Source organism: Brassica rapa, chromosome A07 (genome assembly GCF_000309985.2).
Source record: "Brassica rapa cultivar Chiifu-401-42 chromosome A07, CAAS_Brap_v3.01, whole genome shotgun sequence".
Lineage (NCBI taxonomy): Eukaryota > Viridiplantae > Streptophyta > Magnoliopsida > Brassicales > Brassicaceae > Brassica > Brassica rapa.
Genome location: NC_024801.2, coordinates 15505535 through 15527320, shown reverse-complemented (window position 1 = coordinate 15527320; position 21786 = coordinate 15505535). Strand labels below are relative to the sequence as shown.

At 36.6% G+C, this 21786-nt stretch overlaps 4 protein-coding genes and 1 long non-coding RNA gene across 6 annotated transcripts; 2 read left to right on the top strand and 3 right to left on the bottom strand.

Annotated features, from left to right (window-relative positions):
• Positions 1 to 397: 397 nt before the first annotated feature.
• Positions 398 to 1630, top strand: LOC103829668 (DNA polymerase epsilon subunit 3). Its single transcript, XM_009105351.3, has 3 exons — positions 398 to 649; positions 856 to 974; positions 1107 to 1630. Exons 1-3 carry the CDS (start codon positions 480 to 482, stop codon positions 1481 to 1483), a joined length of 666 nt encoding a protein of 221 aa, XP_009103599.1. The 5' UTR covers positions 398 to 479; the 3' UTR covers positions 1484 to 1630.
• LOC103829669 (protein transport protein SEC24) lies at positions 1592 to 5858 on the bottom strand. Of its 2 annotated transcripts, none has more exons than XM_009105352.3 (14): positions 5381 to 5858; positions 5245 to 5310; positions 4785 to 4838; positions 4520 to 4692; positions 4213 to 4399; positions 3945 to 4090; positions 3721 to 3875; positions 3543 to 3624; positions 3340 to 3455; positions 3059 to 3157; positions 2684 to 2810; positions 2329 to 2609; positions 2023 to 2237; positions 1592 to 1942 (listed from the first exon to the last, which is right to left on the bottom strand). In XM_009105352.3, exons 1-14 carry the CDS (start codon positions 5706 to 5708, stop codon positions 1731 to 1733), a joined length of 2241 nt encoding a protein of 746 aa, XP_009103600.1. In that variant the 5' UTR covers positions 5709 to 5858; the 3' UTR covers positions 1592 to 1730. The 2 variants fall into 2 exon arrangements, with proteins under 2 accessions (XP_009103600.1, XP_009103601.1); XM_009105353.2 differs by having other exon boundaries at positions 2684 to 2807; positions 5381 to 5708.
• Positions 5859 to 7117: 1259 nt separating this feature from the next.
• LOC117126842 (zinc finger BED domain-containing protein RICESLEEPER 2-like) lies at positions 7118 to 9034 on the bottom strand. Its single transcript, XM_033275996.1, has one exon. It carries the CDS (start codon positions 9032 to 9034, stop codon positions 7118 to 7120), a length of 1917 nt encoding a protein of 638 aa, XP_033131887.1.
• Positions 9035 to 10358: 1324 nt separating this feature from the next.
• LOC103829667 (U-box domain-containing protein 6) lies at positions 10359 to 18525 on the top strand. Its single transcript, XM_009105350.2, has 2 exons — positions 10359 to 13561; positions 16522 to 18525. Exons 1-2 carry the CDS (start codon positions 13098 to 13100, stop codon positions 17381 to 17383), a joined length of 1326 nt encoding a protein of 441 aa, XP_009103598.1. The 5' UTR covers positions 10359 to 13097; the 3' UTR covers positions 17384 to 18525.
• Positions 18394 to 20773, bottom strand: LOC117126496. The gene is made up of 2 exons (XR_004449103.1): positions 19481 to 20773; positions 18394 to 18963 (listed from the first exon to the last, which is right to left on the bottom strand). It is a non-coding gene; the product is annotated as an uncharacterized LOC117126496 (long non-coding RNA).
• Between the last annotated feature and the right edge of the window lie 1013 nt (positions 20774 to 21786).

Genomic DNA, 21786 nt, shown 5'->3' with positions numbered 1-21786 from the left:
TTTATTTCATACTATGAATTTATTTTACCAAACTCGAAAACATATTAACATATAATAACAATTAATAATAAAGTTAAATGTATAAAATAAATTATTATACATTAATAATATCGAATAAGAAACATAACCAATAACATTATAGATTTACACAATATATAACACTAAAATGTAAATTATATCTTTAAAAGTTTTGTGATGGTGTCTGTTATATATTTATAAAATGAAAATCTATCTGCACGGATGTGCGGGTGAAAAATCTAGTTGTATTATAAATTTAGTGACTGTTGTTAAAAAAAAATTAAAAAAAAAATAAATTTAGTGACCTTGCCAAAAAGGAGTGGCCTAATTTCATGAAAAACAGATTACAAATGGGCTTTTAATATAAATGGGCCGATAGCTAATGTCATTTGGGTGGATCTGATTTGTTATAATCAATTCTAAGGGCGGGAAAGACGGCAAACTAGAGACGGGGAGAAAAGATGGATTCGGAGAAGGCGGTGGTGGACGAGCTGCCGCTAGCTATCGTGCGCCGGGTGGTGAAAGATAAGCTTTCGGAGTGTTCGCCGGACTATGACGTGAGCATTCACAAGGAAGCGTTGCTTGCTTTCTCCGAGAGTGCCCGGATCTTCATCCACTACCTCTCCGCCACGTACGCCTCAAAACCCTAATAACTTTCCGAATTGTTTTTTTTAATTACAATACGAAATCACATTCACCTTCGAATGCATTTGAACTGCTGGGTTATGCATATATTATTTTAATTGAGATGTATTTTGATTTGACATAAGAAGGGAAGAAATCTTTGGAATTCATTAGAATCTCTCAAAATTGTTTGATTGTTTTTTGAATTGATAGGGCAAATGATATATGTAAGGATTCAAGAAGACAAACGATGAAAGCTGAGGATGTGTTTAAGGCATTAGAGGACATGGAATTTTCTGAATTTTTGGAGCCGCTTAAAGCTTCTCTTGATGGTTAGTATTTTCTGATGAAGATTACAGTATCCCTAATAAGAAACATGTTTAGGTTTGTATGAATCTCAGAAACATGTCAGAGTTATGAGCTTACCCACTGTTTTGTAAGCCAGCTAACATATTGATCCTCAGATTTTAAGAAGAAGAACGCTGGGAAAAAGGCTGCTAGTGGTAGTGGAGCAGCAGCAGCTTCGAAGCCCAAAGAGACGAAAAAGAGGAAACATGAAGAAGCATCAACGCAAAAGGGCGTGGGGAAAAGCAAAAGAGATGAGGGAGATTTGAAGAATGATGAGGATGACAACACAAAAGAGAATGAGGATGATAATACCGAAGAGAATGGGAATGATGAGGAGGAGGAGGAGGAGGATGCGAACGGGAATGAGGAAAACAGCATGGAAGAGATTGAGAATGAGGACAATAGCATGGAAGAAGCTGGGAGTGGGAGTGGTGAAGATGATGAGAATGAAGGTAGTGGGGAAGAGGAAGAGGGTGATGATGAAGATGAGTGAATTCGAGAAGCCTTTTCATATTCTTTTCTGCAAAGACCATGTTTTCATGTTTTCTGCAAAATCGATTAGCTTGAGTAGCACTGTTGTTGTTGGCATGTCCATGTCGTAGACTCGTATAATATTTGCTTTTTATAGTTTTACCAGTTATCTAAGTGAAAGGTAGCAAAAGCTTTGTCGTCTACGCAAATGTTACAACAAAAAGAGCAAAACTCTTGTAGCTGGGAAACGTTCGGTACATTAGTTGATTTTACTTCATGTATTCGGCCACACTCTGCGAAATATCGTCAAGGAAAGCCACAAAACCCATGGCACTAGCAAAACCGCTTCCGTCCACGTCTTGTTCTTCTATAAGATAGTTCTCAAAGGCCGTAGCATCGTCTTGTCCTCCTCGAATAAACATCAGTTTCGGTGTGATGCTCCTTCCTTGCTTCACCTCATTAATGGTCTTTCTCAATAAGCCTGTAGTAGCAAGTTTCAAAATATACATAAGCTACCAAACCTTAAAAAAAAAGTGGATAAATTAGATTAAGCAAACTTACAGTCTTGTGGTGGAGGGAAAGGGAGTGACGGGTCAGCTGTTGATGAGTAGAAGACTATCAAAGTTGTGTACGCATCTAAGAAAAATATCGGACTACCACTTGTCATCAATGCTGCACGGCTCAGTGAATGGCGCGGATACGCCTGTTTATCCGGTGTTGAATATGACATTAACGATGGGTATATCCCACAATGAAGAGCACTCGGCTCCAACACACTGCAAATCACAAAAAAAAAAAAAGAAGAAGCATAAACTGACATTTGTAACATTGGGTTTTTAGATACTTATAGTTGGTAGTGGAGGTTACCTAAAAAGGCATTGCAAGTAGATCCTGTAATCAGGATGAACACCTTCTTCATGGAACCGGAGGAGAGGGTTACGGAGCAAGGCAAAGACTAAGCGAGGCAAAGGCTCAAGTTGGGGACATTGTGAAAACGTGATGTCAATCTGAGAACTCATTGACTTGTTTACGTTTTTGTACTGGACGAGGTTAAAGGCATCGTTGTACTGTGCAGTTAGGATTACCAGCCAATCATGAAGCAACGCCCTCCCTTCTCGGACTCCATCCTCTAGAGAGACTAAAATTACCTGCAGAAACAAATAGCATAGATAATCAGCAGGTTAATGATAATGGATTTGACAACATGGAATGACGGTTTTACCTTGTGAACGAGCAATGAGAGAACAACTTCATGATCCACACTGTCGTAAATTTCGTTGATGTTCTGGGCAGCTGAAAACTGCATGGTTCTGATTCTTAGTCGTCTCTGAAGTGTGTGTTTGCCTCTGCTGAACATGAATTAAACTCAGAATTTGATCGGAACACTCATCAAGAGGATATAACACAATAGGAGGAGTTTGAGATATACTATCAACTCTAGGCTTTAGGATGGACCATGTACAAGGTATGAGTTTCATTTCAAGAATACAAGACGCTATGAAGTTACTAATATTCACAAATTTAATAAATAAGCTTAAAGGTTGCCACTGGCGTACACTGATTGATCAGTAGTTTGAACATATGGATTTAATCATACCTACTTGCAGATGGCAGTTCAGAGCTTGACAGTCCCTCGGGAGGTACAACAACTGTGTACTGGAATGCAATTTGGACCACGGGTGGGTATCCAGAATGTCTGGAAAAGGTAATGAATAATTATAAGTTCATCTAACTTTTTTTTCTTCTTTGATTCAGCAATTTAGTAAGAAGAACTATAACATTTTACTGCAGGTCGGGAAAAGGATGATAATGACTATCTACAGATATAATTTGCTAGTCAAAATAAAAGTAATGATAAGCACTTATTGTCAAGTTTACCTGGAAAATCCAGTATTATCAGCAAAATCAAAGTCATAAGCATATGTTGCATATGAATCACAGCATATGATATGTTGAAGGTTCTCGTACTGTGGATCGGGAAAGAAGTGACCAAACTGCAAGTAAGGCTATACTGTTAGCTGAAGCAAAAAACGAAATTAATAGCATCATTTAAACTTTCATTTCTTACTAAAACCACGTACAGAGTGGAGAGGTTTGAATTCAGTTGACGTCCTCATTCTCAAGACGCAGTTGAACGCATACGGCCGGTTAAGCATCCGAAACCTGCAAAAGAACATCATGCAGTGTTGTTTCAATAACACCTGAAGGAAACACGACAAGACTACTTTCTATTGAAGTGAAAAAAATATAAAGGTTAACATGTCTTGGGGAAGAGTTGAGTCATCGGTGCTTGAATACAAAAACAAAGATCCTCCACTTTCGATGCTAAGGAACTTCAGGGATGCTAAATCTGTGTATTCATTTGTAACTGCAAACACGTCTACGCACACACCTGATTGGACAGCAATCGTGGCCTGTAAAAGAGCCGTCAGTTCTAAGGTCAAAAATATCTCTATCTTTGAGAGTATTGAAGTAGGACTTACTAAGTCTTTATAGAACGGTGTTTGCTCCGGAAGCAGAGCACGATCAGCATCAACTCTTTTACTTGCGTATTGTTCACCATACCGACTTGTATCCAGTTGTCCACGTCCATAATCAGGAGGACCGGATAGGAAAGCGAACACCCTAGCTGCACTTATATAAACTCAATAAAACACTACCTACTGCAAAACAAACCTGATAAGGAGGAAAAAAAAACTAAACTGCGTTGAAACATATAGTGTATGGGCATGCTATGTATTTTCTACATACCTAATGCAAATGTATTCCCAAATTCAGATCCTAGATAGTTGAAGAGAGCTTCCATTGCTGTACCGAAGCCTCTACCACCCATCAACACACCATCCATCCCTTGAGCTGCTCCAGATGACCTCTCCCAAGAAGTGATCGGTCTGAGTGTCTCAAGAGCAGCAGCAATACGATCCTTGCAAGTTTCCACCTGCAGGTAAGTGCACAAGGTAAATTAGTCTCTCTACAGATATTCCTAGTCCAACAATCACCCTGAATGACAAAGCGAGTAGGAAACAGGAAAGGAGATGTTTCTAAAATCACAATATACCGGAGCCAAAAACTGTAACAAAGGCATGGCGTCCTCAAGTTCTAGTGGTAATTTGCTCTCCGCATCAGGTGGGATGAATACATTCTTCACAACTGGTACAGGTCCTTGAACATCATACAGTCCTATTTTGTGGCTGAATGTAGCAAGACCAAAAAGAGACCCTGGACTTAGAGCTGCAAAAAGGGAAAAAAAAATTCACCCTAAGAAGACGGTCACACAGAAGAAACAGTTCAATTCCTGTTTTAAATATATTGAATGAAATGACCTTCCAGAGCAGCTAGCAATGAACTTTTTGTAAGCTCCAAAAATTCCTCCGAGGCTGCAGGTTGAGAATAAGCAACAATGAGCAACATGAAGGTCTAAACTTAAACCAGAAGATGATACTAATACACATATCAGACATCAGCAACATATAAAAACTGAATAACAATAGATGTTACTGAAGAATTAACATGTGAATTGTTCTTTCGCGCACCGAAACGATTAATGAGAGTCTTGTATGCAAAAATAAACTTGTTGAAGCCAAAGCTCCATAATAACAAGAGAAAACATACAAATTCAAGCTAGAATCACCGATCCAGAGCACATTCAATCAAGATTGTTGACAAAACACACATTGATTTCAAAAACCACAATGCAAAATTCACCAACGTGCAATTCAATCACAATCTACACCTTCCACGATAAGAGATTAACCAACAGAATCGAGAAGGAAGAAGGCTTACACGAGAGATCAATCGCGGCAACGTAGACAGGCCTAGCTTGCGTCATCTCTTCCTCCGATCCATCCACTAGAAAACACACAAACAAATTAATCAACAAAATCAAACACAAAAGGATCGAGCGATGTAGAAAACGAACAAGGCAACTCGAGATCGATGAAGGAGGAGCTCATTTCGGGGATAGAGTGAGGATTGGAGTAACGAGCGATCGCATCGGAAGGGAGTCCGTTGAGAGTGCCGCAAAGCGAGCAGTTCCAAGCCCACTGATCGAGCTCGCAGTAAGTGTTGAAGTACGCGTAGCAGTTTTCGCAGCGGGGAAGAAGGTGGCCGTTGGATCCGCGCGCCGGCGCGATTCCGTTCTCGTCTTTGGCCGCGAACGGCGTCACCGTTAGTCCCCAGGGGAGTCCCGACGCCTCTAGAGCGTCTGAATCGATTGGGAAACGTGACACCGTTGCTCGGACGGCCATGTTCTCTTCAGATCGGAGTTCGGGTGGATCGGGAGAAATGGATGAGCCGATTCGTCTACGGCGCACGTTAGCTTGTGAGTTATGACGTCAGCTCATTTGTGTGTGCAAGCGAGTGCTGTGCGGTGGAGTTGAACCGGTTCGTCGCATACAATCCAAAATAAAGCGGTTTATGTGCGATTTTGTGTTTGTTTGTCACGCATAGCCCTGGGCATTCGGGTCCTCGGATCGGGTTCGGGTCGGGTCGTATCGGGTCCGGATCGTATCGGGTCTTGTATTTTAAGACCCAATCGGGTAATTTGAATTTATCGGTTCGGGGTCGGTTCGGGTCTTGTCGGGGTCGGATCGGTCCGGGTCAGGTTTTCAGAGAACCGTAAAAAACCCGATAATTTCGGTTCCCTTCGGGGTCGGGTCGGTTTCGGGTAAAATTCATCGGTTTCGGGTAAAATTCGAAAATTTCGGGTCGGGTCCTACGGATAACCCGAAAATTACACCACTTCCATGACATTACCTACTTTAAAACCTATACTATACCACAACTGAACTTGACAAATGAGCATGTTTAATACAGATCAGAACCGTACATATCAATAAACGTTTAAAACATCAAATTCAAACTTCCATGTTCCACAATCCAACATGACAAAATCAAATAAAAACATCACAAACTGAAACATAAAGGTTCTGAAAACACAAAAACAACACCAAGGCAAATGTCCAAAGCGAAACAAAGGGAAAAACAAACAAGACTGAGACATGGAGAATCATTTTCCAGTACACGAGAAGCGAGTAATCAGTTTCCATCTCTTAAGTCTCTACTGATCTACTCTCTACTCTCTACCACCTGAAACTAAGAAGTAAGAACATTAAGAACGACAAGTACAAAGAATGACAAGTAACATTCAGATTAAAAAGTACAAACTACAAAGAATGACAAGTAACAACTAACAAGCTTACGGCTTACCATTGCTGCCATTTCTTCACTCATGAGTCATGCCTAAAACCAGGTTCAAATTCTAATAAAATGAAAAAAACTAAAGGTTAGTAAATTACAAGTAACAAGCTAGTAACAAGCAGTCAAGCATACATAAAACTTGGAAAAAATAATAACAGAGATTCGAAATTACCTCTCATAAGATCATCTTCTGCCTCCACCTCCTTAAGTAGCTGTTCTTGTCTTATAATTCTTCTGCCACTTTAATTTCACATTTTAGCCATTGCTCGGTGCACATTAATACTTCTATCATGTAATGTGTCAAGCAGCTTCGGCTTGGATCCAAAACTCGACCACTTGTGCTAAAAGCAGATTCAGAAGCAACAGAACTCACTTGCATTGCAAATGCATCCCTAGCTAATAGTGATAGAACCGGATACTTACCACTATTTCCCCTCCACCAAGAGAGTACATCATACTATGTACCATTCATCACATGATGATTCTCCGCACTCTCTTTCAAATAGAGATCCAACTCGTTTGTCTTTTCCTGAAAACCAGCTTCTTGGCCAAGCTCCTCATAGATGTCATTCATGCTCTCATATGCAACACCATTCCCAAGTACTGTTCTCTGAGATACTTCTTCAACAAACAGATCTTGAGACTGAGAAGAGGTACCTTGAGACTGACTATGATGAGACGCAGTAGTGGACCCTGGCCCTCCATTCTTGTTCGCGTTGTAAATGCTGTTGTACTCATTGAACAAATCCCTTAAAATGTCTTCGGTTTCTTTAGCTAACTGAGTCGCCTCAACACTCTCTTTTCTATATAAGTTCTCAAAACATTTAGTTACAAACTTCATCTTCTTCGTCGGGTCAAGAACACCAGCTACAATGATGAGTTTATTCATCTCCACTTTCTCCCCAAATGGATCCCAATACTTGCCTAATTTTCCTAGCATAGATGCAGCTTTAAACCTCAATATTGCATCAGGACCAGGAGCAGTGCTTAACCCACTAATATTTCTCGTGACTGTGTAGATAGCGTGATAAAACTTGTGCGCACAGACTGAAGTTGAAGCTGACAAAACCAATGTAGCTTGGTAGAAAATGATTAAGAACTGAACTAACCTATCAACAGCTTCCCAATCCACTTTAGTTGGTGGTCCAATTCGTTTCTCTCCTTGCACAAACTCGTTGAAGTAATCATTATATGGCTTGTCTTCTGCTTCCATCTTCTCAAAAGCCACTTTAAACTTCATTGCCTGCTCTAGCATCAGATACGTGGAGTTCCATCTCGTGGTGACATCCAGAGGCAAGCTTCCTCTCTGAAGTTTTCCTGACTCAACACGCTGCTCAAAGGCTATCTGTCTCTGCGTTGAAGACCTCACATACAAAATACCATTTCGAATTGCATTTATACTGTTGTCAGCTTCCCGCAAACCCTCCTTGACAATAAGATTCAAAACGTGAGTAGCACAGCGAATATGTAGAAAACGACCTTCTAAAACCATCGCATCATCTCCAATCTCCTTGAAACCTTCCTTAAATCTTGTCATAGCTGAACCATTAGCTGTAGCGTTATCCACAGTGATGCAAAACACTCTTTTGATTCCCCATTCTTCTAAACAATCAAGAAGAACCTTAGAGATAGTTGATCCTTTATGATCAACAACGTTCTTGAATCCAATGATGAGCTTCCTTAACTTCCATCCAGCATCTACGAAGTGAGCTGTGATTACCATGTAGCTTGCTCTTGTATAAGGCGCAGTCCAAATGTCAGTAGTCAATGAAAGCCTTTGCTTGTTCTCTCCAAGTATCTTCTTCATCGCCTCTTTCTTTTTCACATACATCTCTACTATATCTCGTCTGGCTGTTCTCCTAGAATGAGGTGAGTAGAGCTTCGTTTTATCGCAGAAATGCTTCCACGCGAAGCTGTCTACCCAAGACAAAGCTAACTCTCCCAAGACCATCATCTCGTTTGTAGCTTCCCTAAAGACTGTTTTAGATACCTTGCACACCATAAGATCACCATCTTCACCGACTGGAGACATCACACCTTGTGTACCAAACCTATTTGCTGCTTGCCACACCTGGAAACTCTTGCAAGCGAGATTCAAATGCTTTGACAAACTAGTTGTTCCAGACTTGCTCGCACTTGCCATCTCTTTCCCACAGTAGTTGCAACTAGCTCTGTCCTTATCTTCTATCTTTTTGGTGAAATGATCCCATACCCATGATCTAGCCTTCTTTGAACTACCGCCTTCATCTGTTTCTTTACGCTTGTTTTTATTTCGAGAAATTGGTGTCCGAACTTCATCTCCGGAAGCATTAGAATCATCACCATCATCGCACATTGGATCAACTGTCGCCTCTGGATGTTCACAAGACGCCATCTATATGATACACAAAAGAAAAAGTTACAAACAAGAACTTGAAACAACAACTCCAAATTGAACAAGAGGACCGAGTTCGAGAGTTACATTCGATCGACTACGAGACCGAGACGCCTCTGATGGAGGAGACGACGCTGAGCTTCGAAATTGGCGTCTTGGTTCCAGTTTGTGGTTGAATCAAACGAGATATACAATATTGATTGAGTATCGCTTAAATTTCGGGAAGTGGAAACGAGAATTTGGGAAGTGGAATCGATTTTGAGAAATAAATGGAAAGTAGAGGAAAGGATTAGGGATTTAGGTAGCTTAGGCGCTTAACATGTTTCGGGTCTTAGAAAAACCGACCGGGTATCGGGTAAGATCCGACCGGGTATCGGTTCTTCGGGTCTTGAACAATGCTACCCAATAGAGTATTTTAGACGGGTCGGGCAAGGATCCGAACCGGGTTTTTCGGGTCGGTATCGGGTCGGGTCGTCGGGTACGGATTTTATGCCCAGGGTTAGTCACGCAGTGTTTAACCACCCGATCTACTTGTTTACATTAGAAACTCTATGAATTAATATGTAAATTAATAAATAGAATAAATTAATAAATAGGATAAATTAATAAATTTTTTCGGTCCAAAGTTAAAACTGTTTAAAATTTAATACAAATAGATAAAATAATATTTTTTTATGTTTTTATGATGTTTTAGCATAAACACACAAATTAATAGAATGTTCATTTCTATTAAAAACACTTGATTACGAAAAAAAATCAAAAATAATTAATCATTGTTATTCCGAACAAATAAGATAAAACAACACGTTATTTTCTTAATATTTTAATCACTTAATTTAATTTTTTATATAAAAACTTTCATAACATCATATAAATTGAAACAAAAATATATTCTAAAACATCATATAATACAGTTACATGCATCTAGTTTTTCCATATTATTTTCAGTCTTATTTCCCAATATCGAATCGATTTTTCTGCAATGGGTTGCTAATGAGTGGTGGGGGGTATTACTTTTGGGTTCAGGTGTCTCTAGCCGCTTCAAATCGCATAGGGAAGGAAGTGGTTGAAACTGAGCATGGACCAAGTCAGATCACTTTCTATGGGAACTCCTTCATTGCGGGTATCACTTCAAATAAGACCAGCTTCAGAGTTTAGATAAATATGGAATAAAATATGAAGAGTAGATATATTATTTTTTTTTTTTTGAATTATACAGAGGTATCCTGGCCTCACAGAAGTGATCCAGACTAGTCACGTGTTGCCACGTGTCGGTCCTCTGTCCCTGGCGATGCCGAAATGTTAATTCCCCAGTGGCCGGGATTCGAACCCAGGTGGCGGTACTCACAGCTGTAAGCCCTTTACCACTAGAGCTAGAAGCCCCGGTTAAGAGTAGATATATTAAGTTAAATCTTCCCAGTACTTTTGTGATATGAGAGGACCAACAGGTGAAATTGTGGCTGAGGCTGATGATAAAACGGAAGCTGTTCTCGTGGCACAGTTCAATCTTGAGAAGATCAAGTCGAAGAGGCAAAGTTGGGGAGGTGTTCCGTGACCGCCGGTCAGATTTGTACAAGGTACTTCTCACAATGGACGGTAACCCCTGATAGATTTTGATGTTGATGCAAACTAATAAATACAGCGCAAAATTTGATGTGGCGCTTTCATAACAGTACATGAATCGTTTGTGTGTTGTCATTTACTTAACAATAATGTAAATGTCAAATAAAAAGAAAATTTGACGTTTATTTGCAAAATATTTTATGAAAAAAATGGAACTATTATATTTCGAAAATGTGTTTTCATGTGAAAAGCACAAAAGCTTAGAGTGTAGTTGGAATAGTAAGCCTTTGTTACTTACACCTTAGGTTACCAAGAACATAAAACGGAAAGAAAATTCCAACTCCAACATTTGTCTTTTTATGTTTCCTGTTTCTTTTGATCATCAGAAACCACTTCACTTGGTGGGTTGTGTTCTTCTCTTCCACCTTAATGATCTCCTCTTCCTAGTGGACATCTTCTTCAAAAGTGTAATTTTCTTCTTGATTGTATTCTTCTACATTACCATCTTCAGCTTCACTATTATCACAAAGATCGAGGTGAGAAGACGCCATTTTCTTCTCTCTGAGGTTCTTCAGCAACTTCATCACTTGGACCGCAAACATCACCGATGTTAGAGGATTTACCATCTACAGTGAAACCAAAACAGGCCTGGTTTGATGAATAAGAAATATGCATTTCGGTATCGGTTACAAAGAACAACTCTTGAAGGGTTGTAATGCAATAATACTGACCTTAGACATGTTTGGCGGTAAGTCATTTTGTTGACAGCTTTAAACCCTACAAACGTCATGCATAGTAAACACTTAGCTACTACATATAAACATAAATAAATTATTAAATTGTGAAAAGCTTTTCTTGGCTTTGGATATATAGAGGAATTAAACCGTCCGTTCAATATTTTTCTAAAATAAATTGCAACTAAAGGAATATAAATAATCGTGGTGATTTAGTAGTCCAAATAGTTGAATTTATAGATTAGGTCCGATTCACTACGATTGTTGATCACTGCCATTGTTTTAAAATACTTATATGAAAAGTCAAATTTCTGAAGAAGAAACATTGACCAGTCTAGTCTTCAACCCAAGTTGACTTTCGACCAAAAGCTATCTGATTATGAAAAACTGAAATTCTTTTGAAGTAGGGGTGATTTCCATAATCCTTACATTTTCAGATAAAGCAGATAAGGTAATTGAGAATTGTTTTCTGAAAGTAGACTAGTTTATGGTCATCTAATTGAACTTTATGGTTGCTAGATATTTGTTTTCGCCTAACTTAATTTAGACTAATTTTCTAAGTTGTGAGGTTTTGAATGCGGTTTTCTAAACAAGAAGAGTGGCTATCATTGGTCGTGACGAGGTTAAGCTGGATCTGACACGCATGAACGTGTTAATTAATGAGATAAAGAGAAATTAAAAGAGAGTATTAGTTTTAGTTTTTCAATGAAGCTAAAAGGTTGATCTCTGCTGTAACCTGAGGGTGAGATTTAGAAGAGACAAAACTGTTCATGTGCATGTGCACTATGCTGTCTCCTCGCTTGTGCCCCCTTCCTCTATTCCATAATATTCTTTCTTTACTTAATTTAATCCAAATTAATATAATTTTTTTTTATAAAATTACTAGTTGTTAAACCCATTTGTTCTGGATCGAATCTCTGGTAGCTAGTCTCTTTTCAAATGACTACGAGAACTGATGAAAGGTCGTTATTATAATTCATTTTCTTCGAATCTTTCGTTGAAAACTAAAGCTCTTTGCAATATTTAAAGTGGCGGACGTGTATAATCAGACGATGATCTAGCGTTTTGCATCCAAAACATTTGTCGACACACGATCGACTATAAATAAATTCGTTAATAGTCATACCATATAGGAAATATATAGAAAATTATGCATGAAGTGAACAAATGGGAAAGTACAGTTTCAGAAACTTTTGGAGTTGTTATGAACTTGTTCTCTACAAATTTTATTGCTATTTCATATAATAAATCATTGTTACTAATAAGGTGGATGTTAAAAATCAGCTCATGACTGCTACATCATTCATTGAAAATAAAGGAAAATTAGGCCTAGGAGCACTTCAACAACAGCGAGAGAGGAACCCAAAATGGATCTCTTAGAGAGGATCAAAACGAAATTTGTTTTGCCTCATATCATCACTTATCCTATATGGTTAGATCATGCATTTACTTTATCCGGCTAATCAAATTATTGCATGTGATAAAAACTTTTTTTAGTTGCAGCCTACGGATTTGTAGGACACATGAACTATATAGTAGACATTGTTGGTTATGTAATACATAACTTTTTATTTTTCTGCTAAGATGATGTAAATTGTAATGCGAAATTTACATCACCTGTTTTTTTAATACTTTTCTAAAATCTTACCGGCATTAGGCATATACCATATTGGCCCCATAAATACCTAAAGTTGGACAAATATCAACATATATAAAAGACATAGCAAAGTCCACTAAAAGGTACAGAACATCACATCATCTATCTAATGTCTTCCTCTCGAACACAATCCTCTTCTTCATCATCATCTTCTTCAGTTTGGCAACTACAATACATGAAGCTCCACTTCTTCACCAGGATTCGTTCTCTTTTGAAATCCAAAACATCCTCCCTCAAACGCAACCATCAAAGCTCACCTGAGATATCAAGTGCCCAACATGATTCAGAGAATGTTGTTGCGCCTCCGGAAATAATATCTAAACCACCCGAAGATCAGAACGAGGAGGTTGTCTTGCAGAAAACTGTGAAGAAGCTTCATTTTGGAAGCTTGGAAGAGAAGGAGAAAGCTGCCATCGAGATTGAGAAACTTGCTAGAGAAGACAAGAATACTAGGAACCTCATGGCTGAGCTCGGTGTTCTTCAGGTTCTTGTTTCTATGGTCGGTTCTGATATCGCTGGTCAGCAGATAGCTGCCGTAAGGGCTCTTATTCAGCTTTCTCATGGATCCAACACGTAAGTGCTTTTTTTTTGTTCTTTAATAAAATTATTTCACTAATGAGTCGAGATTCATATAAGTCGATGCATGTCATCTTTGATATCACCATCGTTGTGTGTTGTACAATGTTGATACTTGGCTTTAAGTAATTGTTAATTTAGGTGAACTCAAGAGATTATCAATATTTTCGATTTTTGTGTGTGTTTGGTAATTATCAAATTATTCTCTTGTGTCTTCGTATATAAAGATTTAGATTAGGCGTTATGCTCTTTGATTTTTCAACCAAGTTGCATTTTTACCTTTATCCAATAATGACTTGAAATACTGGATTTTTACGTATTTTGCTATATATGAATATTTTTCGAAAATGTTTATAGTTACTGTCTAGTGGTTACAACTACGCATGACCAAATAGATTTTGGTTTTGGTTCGGGTTTGGTTTATTTAGTTTCAGTTTTTCAGATCATTAATTTTTTTATTTAAAAAAATATTTTGAAAATCGGTTTGGTTTTCGTCAGATTATTAAGTCCAGATCGGTTTTGGTTACTATTATACCCAAACAATCCAAAAGTGCTCAAAAGTATTTAAATTATCCAAAAAATCAAACCAAATAACCCATAGATATAAACAACCCATAAATATCTGAAAATCCAAAAGGAAATATAAAAGAAAATGGTTAAGTTCTAAAATAATTGCTTAATTTTGAAAATATAACTTCAAATTTTTATTTTAAAAAATATTTGGCTTAAATATAACCAATAATTTTGGATTTAGTTAGAGTTAATGTGTTTTTGGTTATTTCTAATCTAATTATAAACAACATTTTTAATATATACTATATATTGGATATCTAAAGTAACCATTTGGGGTTTTGGTTCCGTAGTGGTTTTTTGCGGATTCCTAAAATATTTGAAGGTAGAAGAGTAGGGGTGGGCATTTCGGTTTAGTTTCGGGTTCGGTTTGGGTTCGGTTTGGTTTGGGTAATTTGGGTTTTATAAAACTCAAACCAATTAAAACCAAAGTAGTTTTGGGTTGGGTTCGGTTTGGGTTTAATTCGGTTCGGTTCAGTTCGGTTTGGTTTAGATTTAGTTTGGTTTACATTATTATGGTCTAGTTTGGTTCGGTGTAGTTTGGGTTGGTTATAAAATATGAAGGCATCAGTTTTATACTTTTATTAAAAAATAATCAACTCATAAACGATAGAGTAAGAATATAAAAACTTATGCTACATGATTTTATATATAATAGTATTATTTGAATCGTATTTATAATTTTTTTTAAAGATATGGAAGTTATGAAAAAATGAAAAACGAAACTTTAACTAAAATTTGCAATATGTTAATACATATATATATATATATATCATATATATTTTTACTATATATATATTGGATTATCGGTTTGGTTCGGTTTGGTTCGGTTTAAACCCAAACCAAACCAAACCGTTCGGGTTGAGGAAAACATGAACCAATTGGGTTACATAAAGAACACGGTTTGGTTTGGTTCGGTTTAACTTCGGTTTGGTTGGTTCGATTCGGTTCGGTTTGGGTTTTTTGCCCACCCCTATAGAAGAGAATTCACTTAAATTTTGGTGGTATTAATACGGTTCGATTTTCAATTCCGGATAATTTTCCCTGCCTAGATACAACATTTTTTTTTCTTTTTGCAAAAGATGTCTAGTTACAACTTACAACTTCAGACAATATATATAGCATTTGTCTATTTTGTTCATCTTTGATACAGAAGATTCTAATTGTTGAAAATATGAAGAAAATAAATAGTTTCAAACATATATAAACGGCATTTATGAGTATATTTGTCATGGGTTTGACAAAATCATCTAATAGAGTGAGTTTTTACCGAAACTAATTCTTTTGACTAAAGGTGCTGTTCCACCTAATTTTCTTCGTTCGCTATAATGTTCATCTTCATTTTGTCAATCAATATTATTAATCTTTGTTAAACTTTCGAATTTTAATATTTATGCAATAAATATGATTATTGTTAATATTTATGCAATAAATAATTATGATTATAACAAAAATAGTAATGATCCCTCACATGGCGTTTTATTTGGCTCTTAAAGTATGCACGACGTTTCCCTCACGTGCCTTTCTTTCTCTCTGATTTAGTATTGAGCGTTACATAAATGTCACATTATCACCACATACTTATAGATATGTAAATATGTAATACTTAATTAGAATTATGCTTGTGCATAATATAAGCCATGTCTAGTTCTGAAACGATATTTTGTTGATAATTATTTGCAACTGATTTTCGTGTTTAATTATACACACATATATAACTTAGGAAAATACAAAGAACATAGACATAACTGAGTTTGGAAAGCATCGTTGGCTATCCACTTAGTCCATTATAGATACTAGTCAGTATTCCAATTTGTTTCTTATTAACAAACAAACATTAAATAAATGTGACTTTAAAAGTCCAATAATGAAGGTTAATATAATACAGAATTAAAAGAAAATTAAGAATATTAATACCAAGTGCGTCGGAAGTACTGGGAAGAGTCGAGACACAAATCACGTTAGTTGACAGCCATTAGTACATCTCCAAATGGCCATTAATATTTCTGACCAATCAGATCTTAGAAAAGTCGAAGGTCATATTCCACTGATGTCTAGCTAATCTACATACGTGTGTAACTAAACTAACTAGTACTACTATAATGAAATACAATAAGATGCCATACGTATAAGTTTTTATAATTATCTGTCAAATTTCAAATGGATGGTTCATAGGAAAAGAGTCAAAGGCACAAAATCAGCAAAAGTGATTGTAATACTTCTTTCGAAATTAATACTCAACTATACAAATCAATTTAAAAGTATAAATTGTGTGTAGATTATGTTTTACAGTAGCATATTAAAGGGAAGAATCAGAATATTTGTGTGAAATATATTGTTGAAAATTCACAAAAAAATTCTAAGTCTTATTTTTTCTCTTACTTCAGGAACAAGGCGCTGATGGCAAACGCCGGAATATGCTCAAAGCTACCCAAAAATGTCGAAGTTCTCGACCAGTTAACAAGACATGGCTTCGCGGAGCTTCTCCTATCATTGTCGTCTCTAACAAACGCACAATTACCGGTAGCTTCATCACTAATTCTACCGTTCTTGATGGACACGATGAACTCAGATTCAACAGACATGAAGTGCAAAGAGATATGTCTAGCCACCATAAACAACCTCTGCATGGTGTTGGAAAACATAGCACCGTTGGTCATAAATGGGGCAGTGCAAACACTAATAAGCTTAATGTTGGTAAAAGACTTGGCCGAGAAGGCGTTAGCAAGTCTAGGGCAATTGGTTGTGACTCAAATGGGTAAAAAGGCAATGGAGGAATGTTTGGCTGTGCCCAAAAGTTTGATAGAGATTCTAACATGGGAAGATAAACCGAAATGCCAAGAATACTCGGCTTATATCTTAATGGTATTAGCTCATCAGAGTTGGAGCCAGCGCGAGAAAATGGCCAAGGCAGGGATTGTACCGGTCCTTCTTGAAGTGACCTTACTTGGAAGCCCTCTGGTTCAGAAGAGGGCAGTGAAACTTTTGCAGTGGTTCAAGGACGAGAGGAATGTACGAATGGGTCCTCATTCAGGTCCACAAACAAGTCGCGTGAGTTCCGGGATGGGATCTCCAATGAGCCCGAGGTCGGGGGAAGAAGGTAAGAAGATGATGAAGAATCTAGTGAAACAGAGTTTGTACAAGAACATGGAGATGATAACTAGACGAGGGAATGTGAATATGGAGAAGGAAGCTTGTAGGCTTAAGTCATTGATCATCAGCACAAGCTCTAAAAGCTTGACTTATTGATCATACTATATTTTCGTGCTCTTATTTCTTCGCAGTATAAAGTGATTAGAGAGTTTCTTGATCTTGAATAAACGAATACTTATACAAGAGAAAAGAAATGGTGAATTGCTCCAAGTGTGTCACTTTTTCCTTTCATTAATGAATATATTACATGCCCAACATCTCACCTTTGTGCTATGTACTCTAGCTAAGTTATCAATATAATCCACACAAACTCTAGGAACATATATAAAATGGAAACTACATTATCTAAACATATACAAAAGAATCAGTTTTAAGCAATGACTAAATCTTAATGTCAAAAACAACACTAGAATTGACGACGACGCCAAAACTTGACTTGACGTGGATTAAATTTAAATATTTATATCACTTAACTGAAAGCACAATGTAGTTATAGTAAAAAGGTGTCATTCCAAATCTAAGAAGATTTCAAACAAAAAGAATGCACACCATATTTTAATCTAAGCAATAAATATGAGTTTAAGGTAACCAAACTAAAACTTATCAAGATTCAAGTTTCGTGATCTCACTTTACTTATTGATCATACTATATTTGCGTGCTATTACTTCGCCATATAAAGTGATTAGAGAATAATAATATGTTGCTCTTGAACAAAGGAATACTTATACAAGAGAATGAAGAGCGCAGAGACTGGGCCCGAGCCATAGGTCCACTAATGTAAAGCGAGGAGTTGAGCCTGAACTGGCGAACCGAAGTCACTTTCGGTACCATAACCGAAGTCATTTTCGGTACCATGATTCCTACAGCAAACATGTGCCCAGTCCTGCTGAAAGGCTCAAACGAACGTGAGCTGCTATACAAAATCCCCTACTGGCCATCGGGGAGCGAGTGGTAAGGCCATGATCTGCAGGGGAATGAATCACACATTTTTCTATTTAGGACAAGTGCACGAACAACAACTCCAAACGTCACACATCAATTTTGCCTCTTTTTCTTATTTAGTTGTAAAGAGGAGAAAATTCAAAATAAATTGAGAAAGTTGTAATACAACTTGCAAAGCTCTTGTATAATTCTCTTCCTCGAGATGGGGAAAGATCTGTAAATAAAAAACTGGAAAGAAAGACATAGAAAGATGTCAGGTATCTCACTTTTACAAAGACCAAGAATAAATTATTATTCATTAAATACAAAGGAAACTGACTGATAAGAGTGTCTCTGAGATTCAGTCATAAACTAATTTGTCTTGGTTGTATGAACTTTACTTTGCTCTTTCTTCAGGATGTTTTTGTAGTAGAACCATTCATATAGGTTTCTCTCCTGCTCTAGGTAGTTTCTTCTTCAAGAAATGTATAGAGCTGAGTTTTATTAGCTGGTTCAAAATCAAAGTGAGAATGAATTATATGGTTGTGAGTGTGAGAAATTTAATGTGGGGTGGTCCATGAAGGGTATGATGGCTTAGGCTCCACATAACCAGCTCCTGGTGAATGTCCAAGTCCATGTTCTTCTTCTGGTCGTGCAAGTTCAGACAGCTCTAGACATGTTTTGCGATCACGTAAGCCTCTAACAGTTGGGTCATCAAGAGTTGTGGTGATGTTGACCTTTTCTCATTTTGTACCTGAAAGCAATACACAATCACATAAGATCAAGTGTATTACGGGTGCTGATGTTGTTGGTCGAATTGTACGAAAAGGGAGCAATGAAATGATTTCTGGTCCAACTGATGCAATTAAACCATGCTTTAACACTTTTTTCTCAAAGGAAAACTATTTAGGGAAACGAACAAATGCAATAACTATATATACTTTTTCTTTTGCTTTTAAATGAAAATTAGAAATGAACAAAACAAATATGCAAAGTTCACCAGACAATAAATCGAAAATTTGTTTTGGGTTTTCTTTTTGTATGAAAAACTTTATTAAAAAGAAACTAACTTAGATGATTTCCGAACGGAATTTTGTTTTTTGAATTTCCGTGGATCAAACAATAAATCAAGAAATAAAGCTACTTCTTCTTTTGTTTTATGGTTTTTAAAGATGAACAAGAACTTTAAAAATCGGAAATTGACAGAATTGAAAGATGATTTTGATTTTATGATTTTTATGAATTAAAACAAGCAAAAGTATAGGGATCACTTCTTTTTCCAGGGAGTGATCTCACTTTGATGGAACGATGGAACCAAACCGCTGGTTCTACAACTCTCTCAGCTTTGTCAGCGGATGAACTCGAAGGGGAAGTGTGAGATTCAGTTTCTCAGTCTGTGGGTGTGACTGTTTCTCGAAATCGGTGCTGAACCAGATTTTCGAAATATTTAGGAAATGTAATATGAAATCAGTGTTTCGAGACCCGCGGTCGAACCGGTAAATCTGGTGACCTGGTATGTAATTCGGTTTGGATTTTAGAAAAAAAACCCACTATTTAAGAACCCGGTAAAATCTACAAAAAAACCGTTAAAACCTGGAACCCGGCTAGCAATTGAACCACCGGTTAAACCAATATATAATTTTTAATTGTTTTTTCTTGGATTTTTTCTTTTATATTATTAGAAATTGTTTTGTATTATAATTAAGAAATTAATTTTAATTTTTTTTTCAAAAAGAAAAAGATCATATAATCATGTGGATTATGAATGTATTAACAAAACTAGTTGATGTGATTTGACATTTGTTTATTTTTTATCGATATTTTATTATAATTTTATGTGTTTTACTTTTGGTTTATTTTGGATTTAAATACTTATAGATTTTAAGTTTTGATATATTTTTATTCTATGTCATAATTCTTAACTTCTTATAAAATTGTTAAATAGTATAATTGTTTTTTTTATATTTTGCATGTAAAATGAAAGTAAAAATAAAGAAAAATTAAAGTTAAGTATTTTTCCAAATTCTTTTAAAACATAAAAATTTTCTTATATTTTTCAATAGCTAATATATTATTATATATAAAAATTGATTAATTAATTAACTCACGGTTCATCCACAGTCGATCCAATAACCCGGTGATCCGGTAAGTTGTCTGGTTCGGTATCTGCATCGGGTTTCAAAACGCGTATGAAACACAACATAGGAGAATATAATGAAAATTTCCACTTTATCGTTACATTTTTTTTGCATTAGACATTCTAAGGGTTTTTGGAGCAAAAGAATGAAATTTTTTTTCTAATAATAATAATAATAATAAAAATACACAACAGTCCACGCTTTAAACTGTATACGATTGACTAATCTATATTTGTAACCAAAAGAGATTGACTGACTGACTTGATCTATATTATAGCGTGTCGAACGCAACAGTTTCTTTGATTATTTAGCTCTATTCGAAGACACGTAACAGTTTCTTTGATTATTTGGTTCTATTCGACGACACCATCAATCATGTGAAATACACTTGGAAACTAATACTTTCATCTACCCGTTTTTCGGTTGATAAGATATGTGAGACCAATTTTTTTTTTTTTGTCAACTTTCGGGCCACAACGGGCCGGCCCGATAGCCCAAACCCTCATAGAGGGGAAGGCCTCACTACAGGAGGCAGGAAGGGGTTGAACCCTTGATGCCAAGGTCCCAAAGGAACTGTCATATGGCCACTGGGCCATGAGCTACTCGGCGATATGTGAGACCAATATATTTAGAAGTTTTAAGAATGTTAAATAAAATGATGGAGGAAATTGCCACTAATAATTATGTGGTCCTCCATCTCCATAGCTCTTATCTTGCGCTGAAAGCTCATAGACTTGCTTCCCGCTTAACACGGCATTGACCGTATAAAACTTGTTTTTCGTTTTTTTGGAGAATTCGCGCAGTAGTTACTTCGAATAAAAGATTCAAAACAAACATCGTTGCAAAAAATAAAATAAAATAAAACACCGTCCTCATTAAACTGCTTGCAGTTTGCACACATCTGAATTACGAAATACTTGCCAATTGTGCGAACTCCTTACAAACATCCTTTTTAACGACAAGAACACTCTAAGGGCTAATGCTCAAGTTATATTTCTATGAGATACTATCTTTCTTTTAACACCTCCTATGAGATACTCTATAAATTCAGAGGTGCAGTACAATATTAAGAGATCAAATCTAAAGAAATTCTGGATCATTCCATATGTTTCAGTTATCAAACTAAGCTAAACAAAGTATAATGTAATGAAGGGGATCCCATATAATGAAGTTACAGAGAATTAGAATTGCAGACAAGATTGATTGGTAAGGTTTTTATGAGGAACATTTCTTGGTAAATGTTATATGAAAAACATTTCCTAAACTCAAATCACAATATTCAAATCAATCAATCTTCGTTGTAGAATCTATCTGTCTTTTTTTTTCTTTTTTTTTTTAACACAAACAATCTATGCCTAGATCATAGAATTTCAAAGGGAAATTTGATCATGTAATCAAAAAAACTTTACTTCACCAAATAACCATAACAATTAATAGGT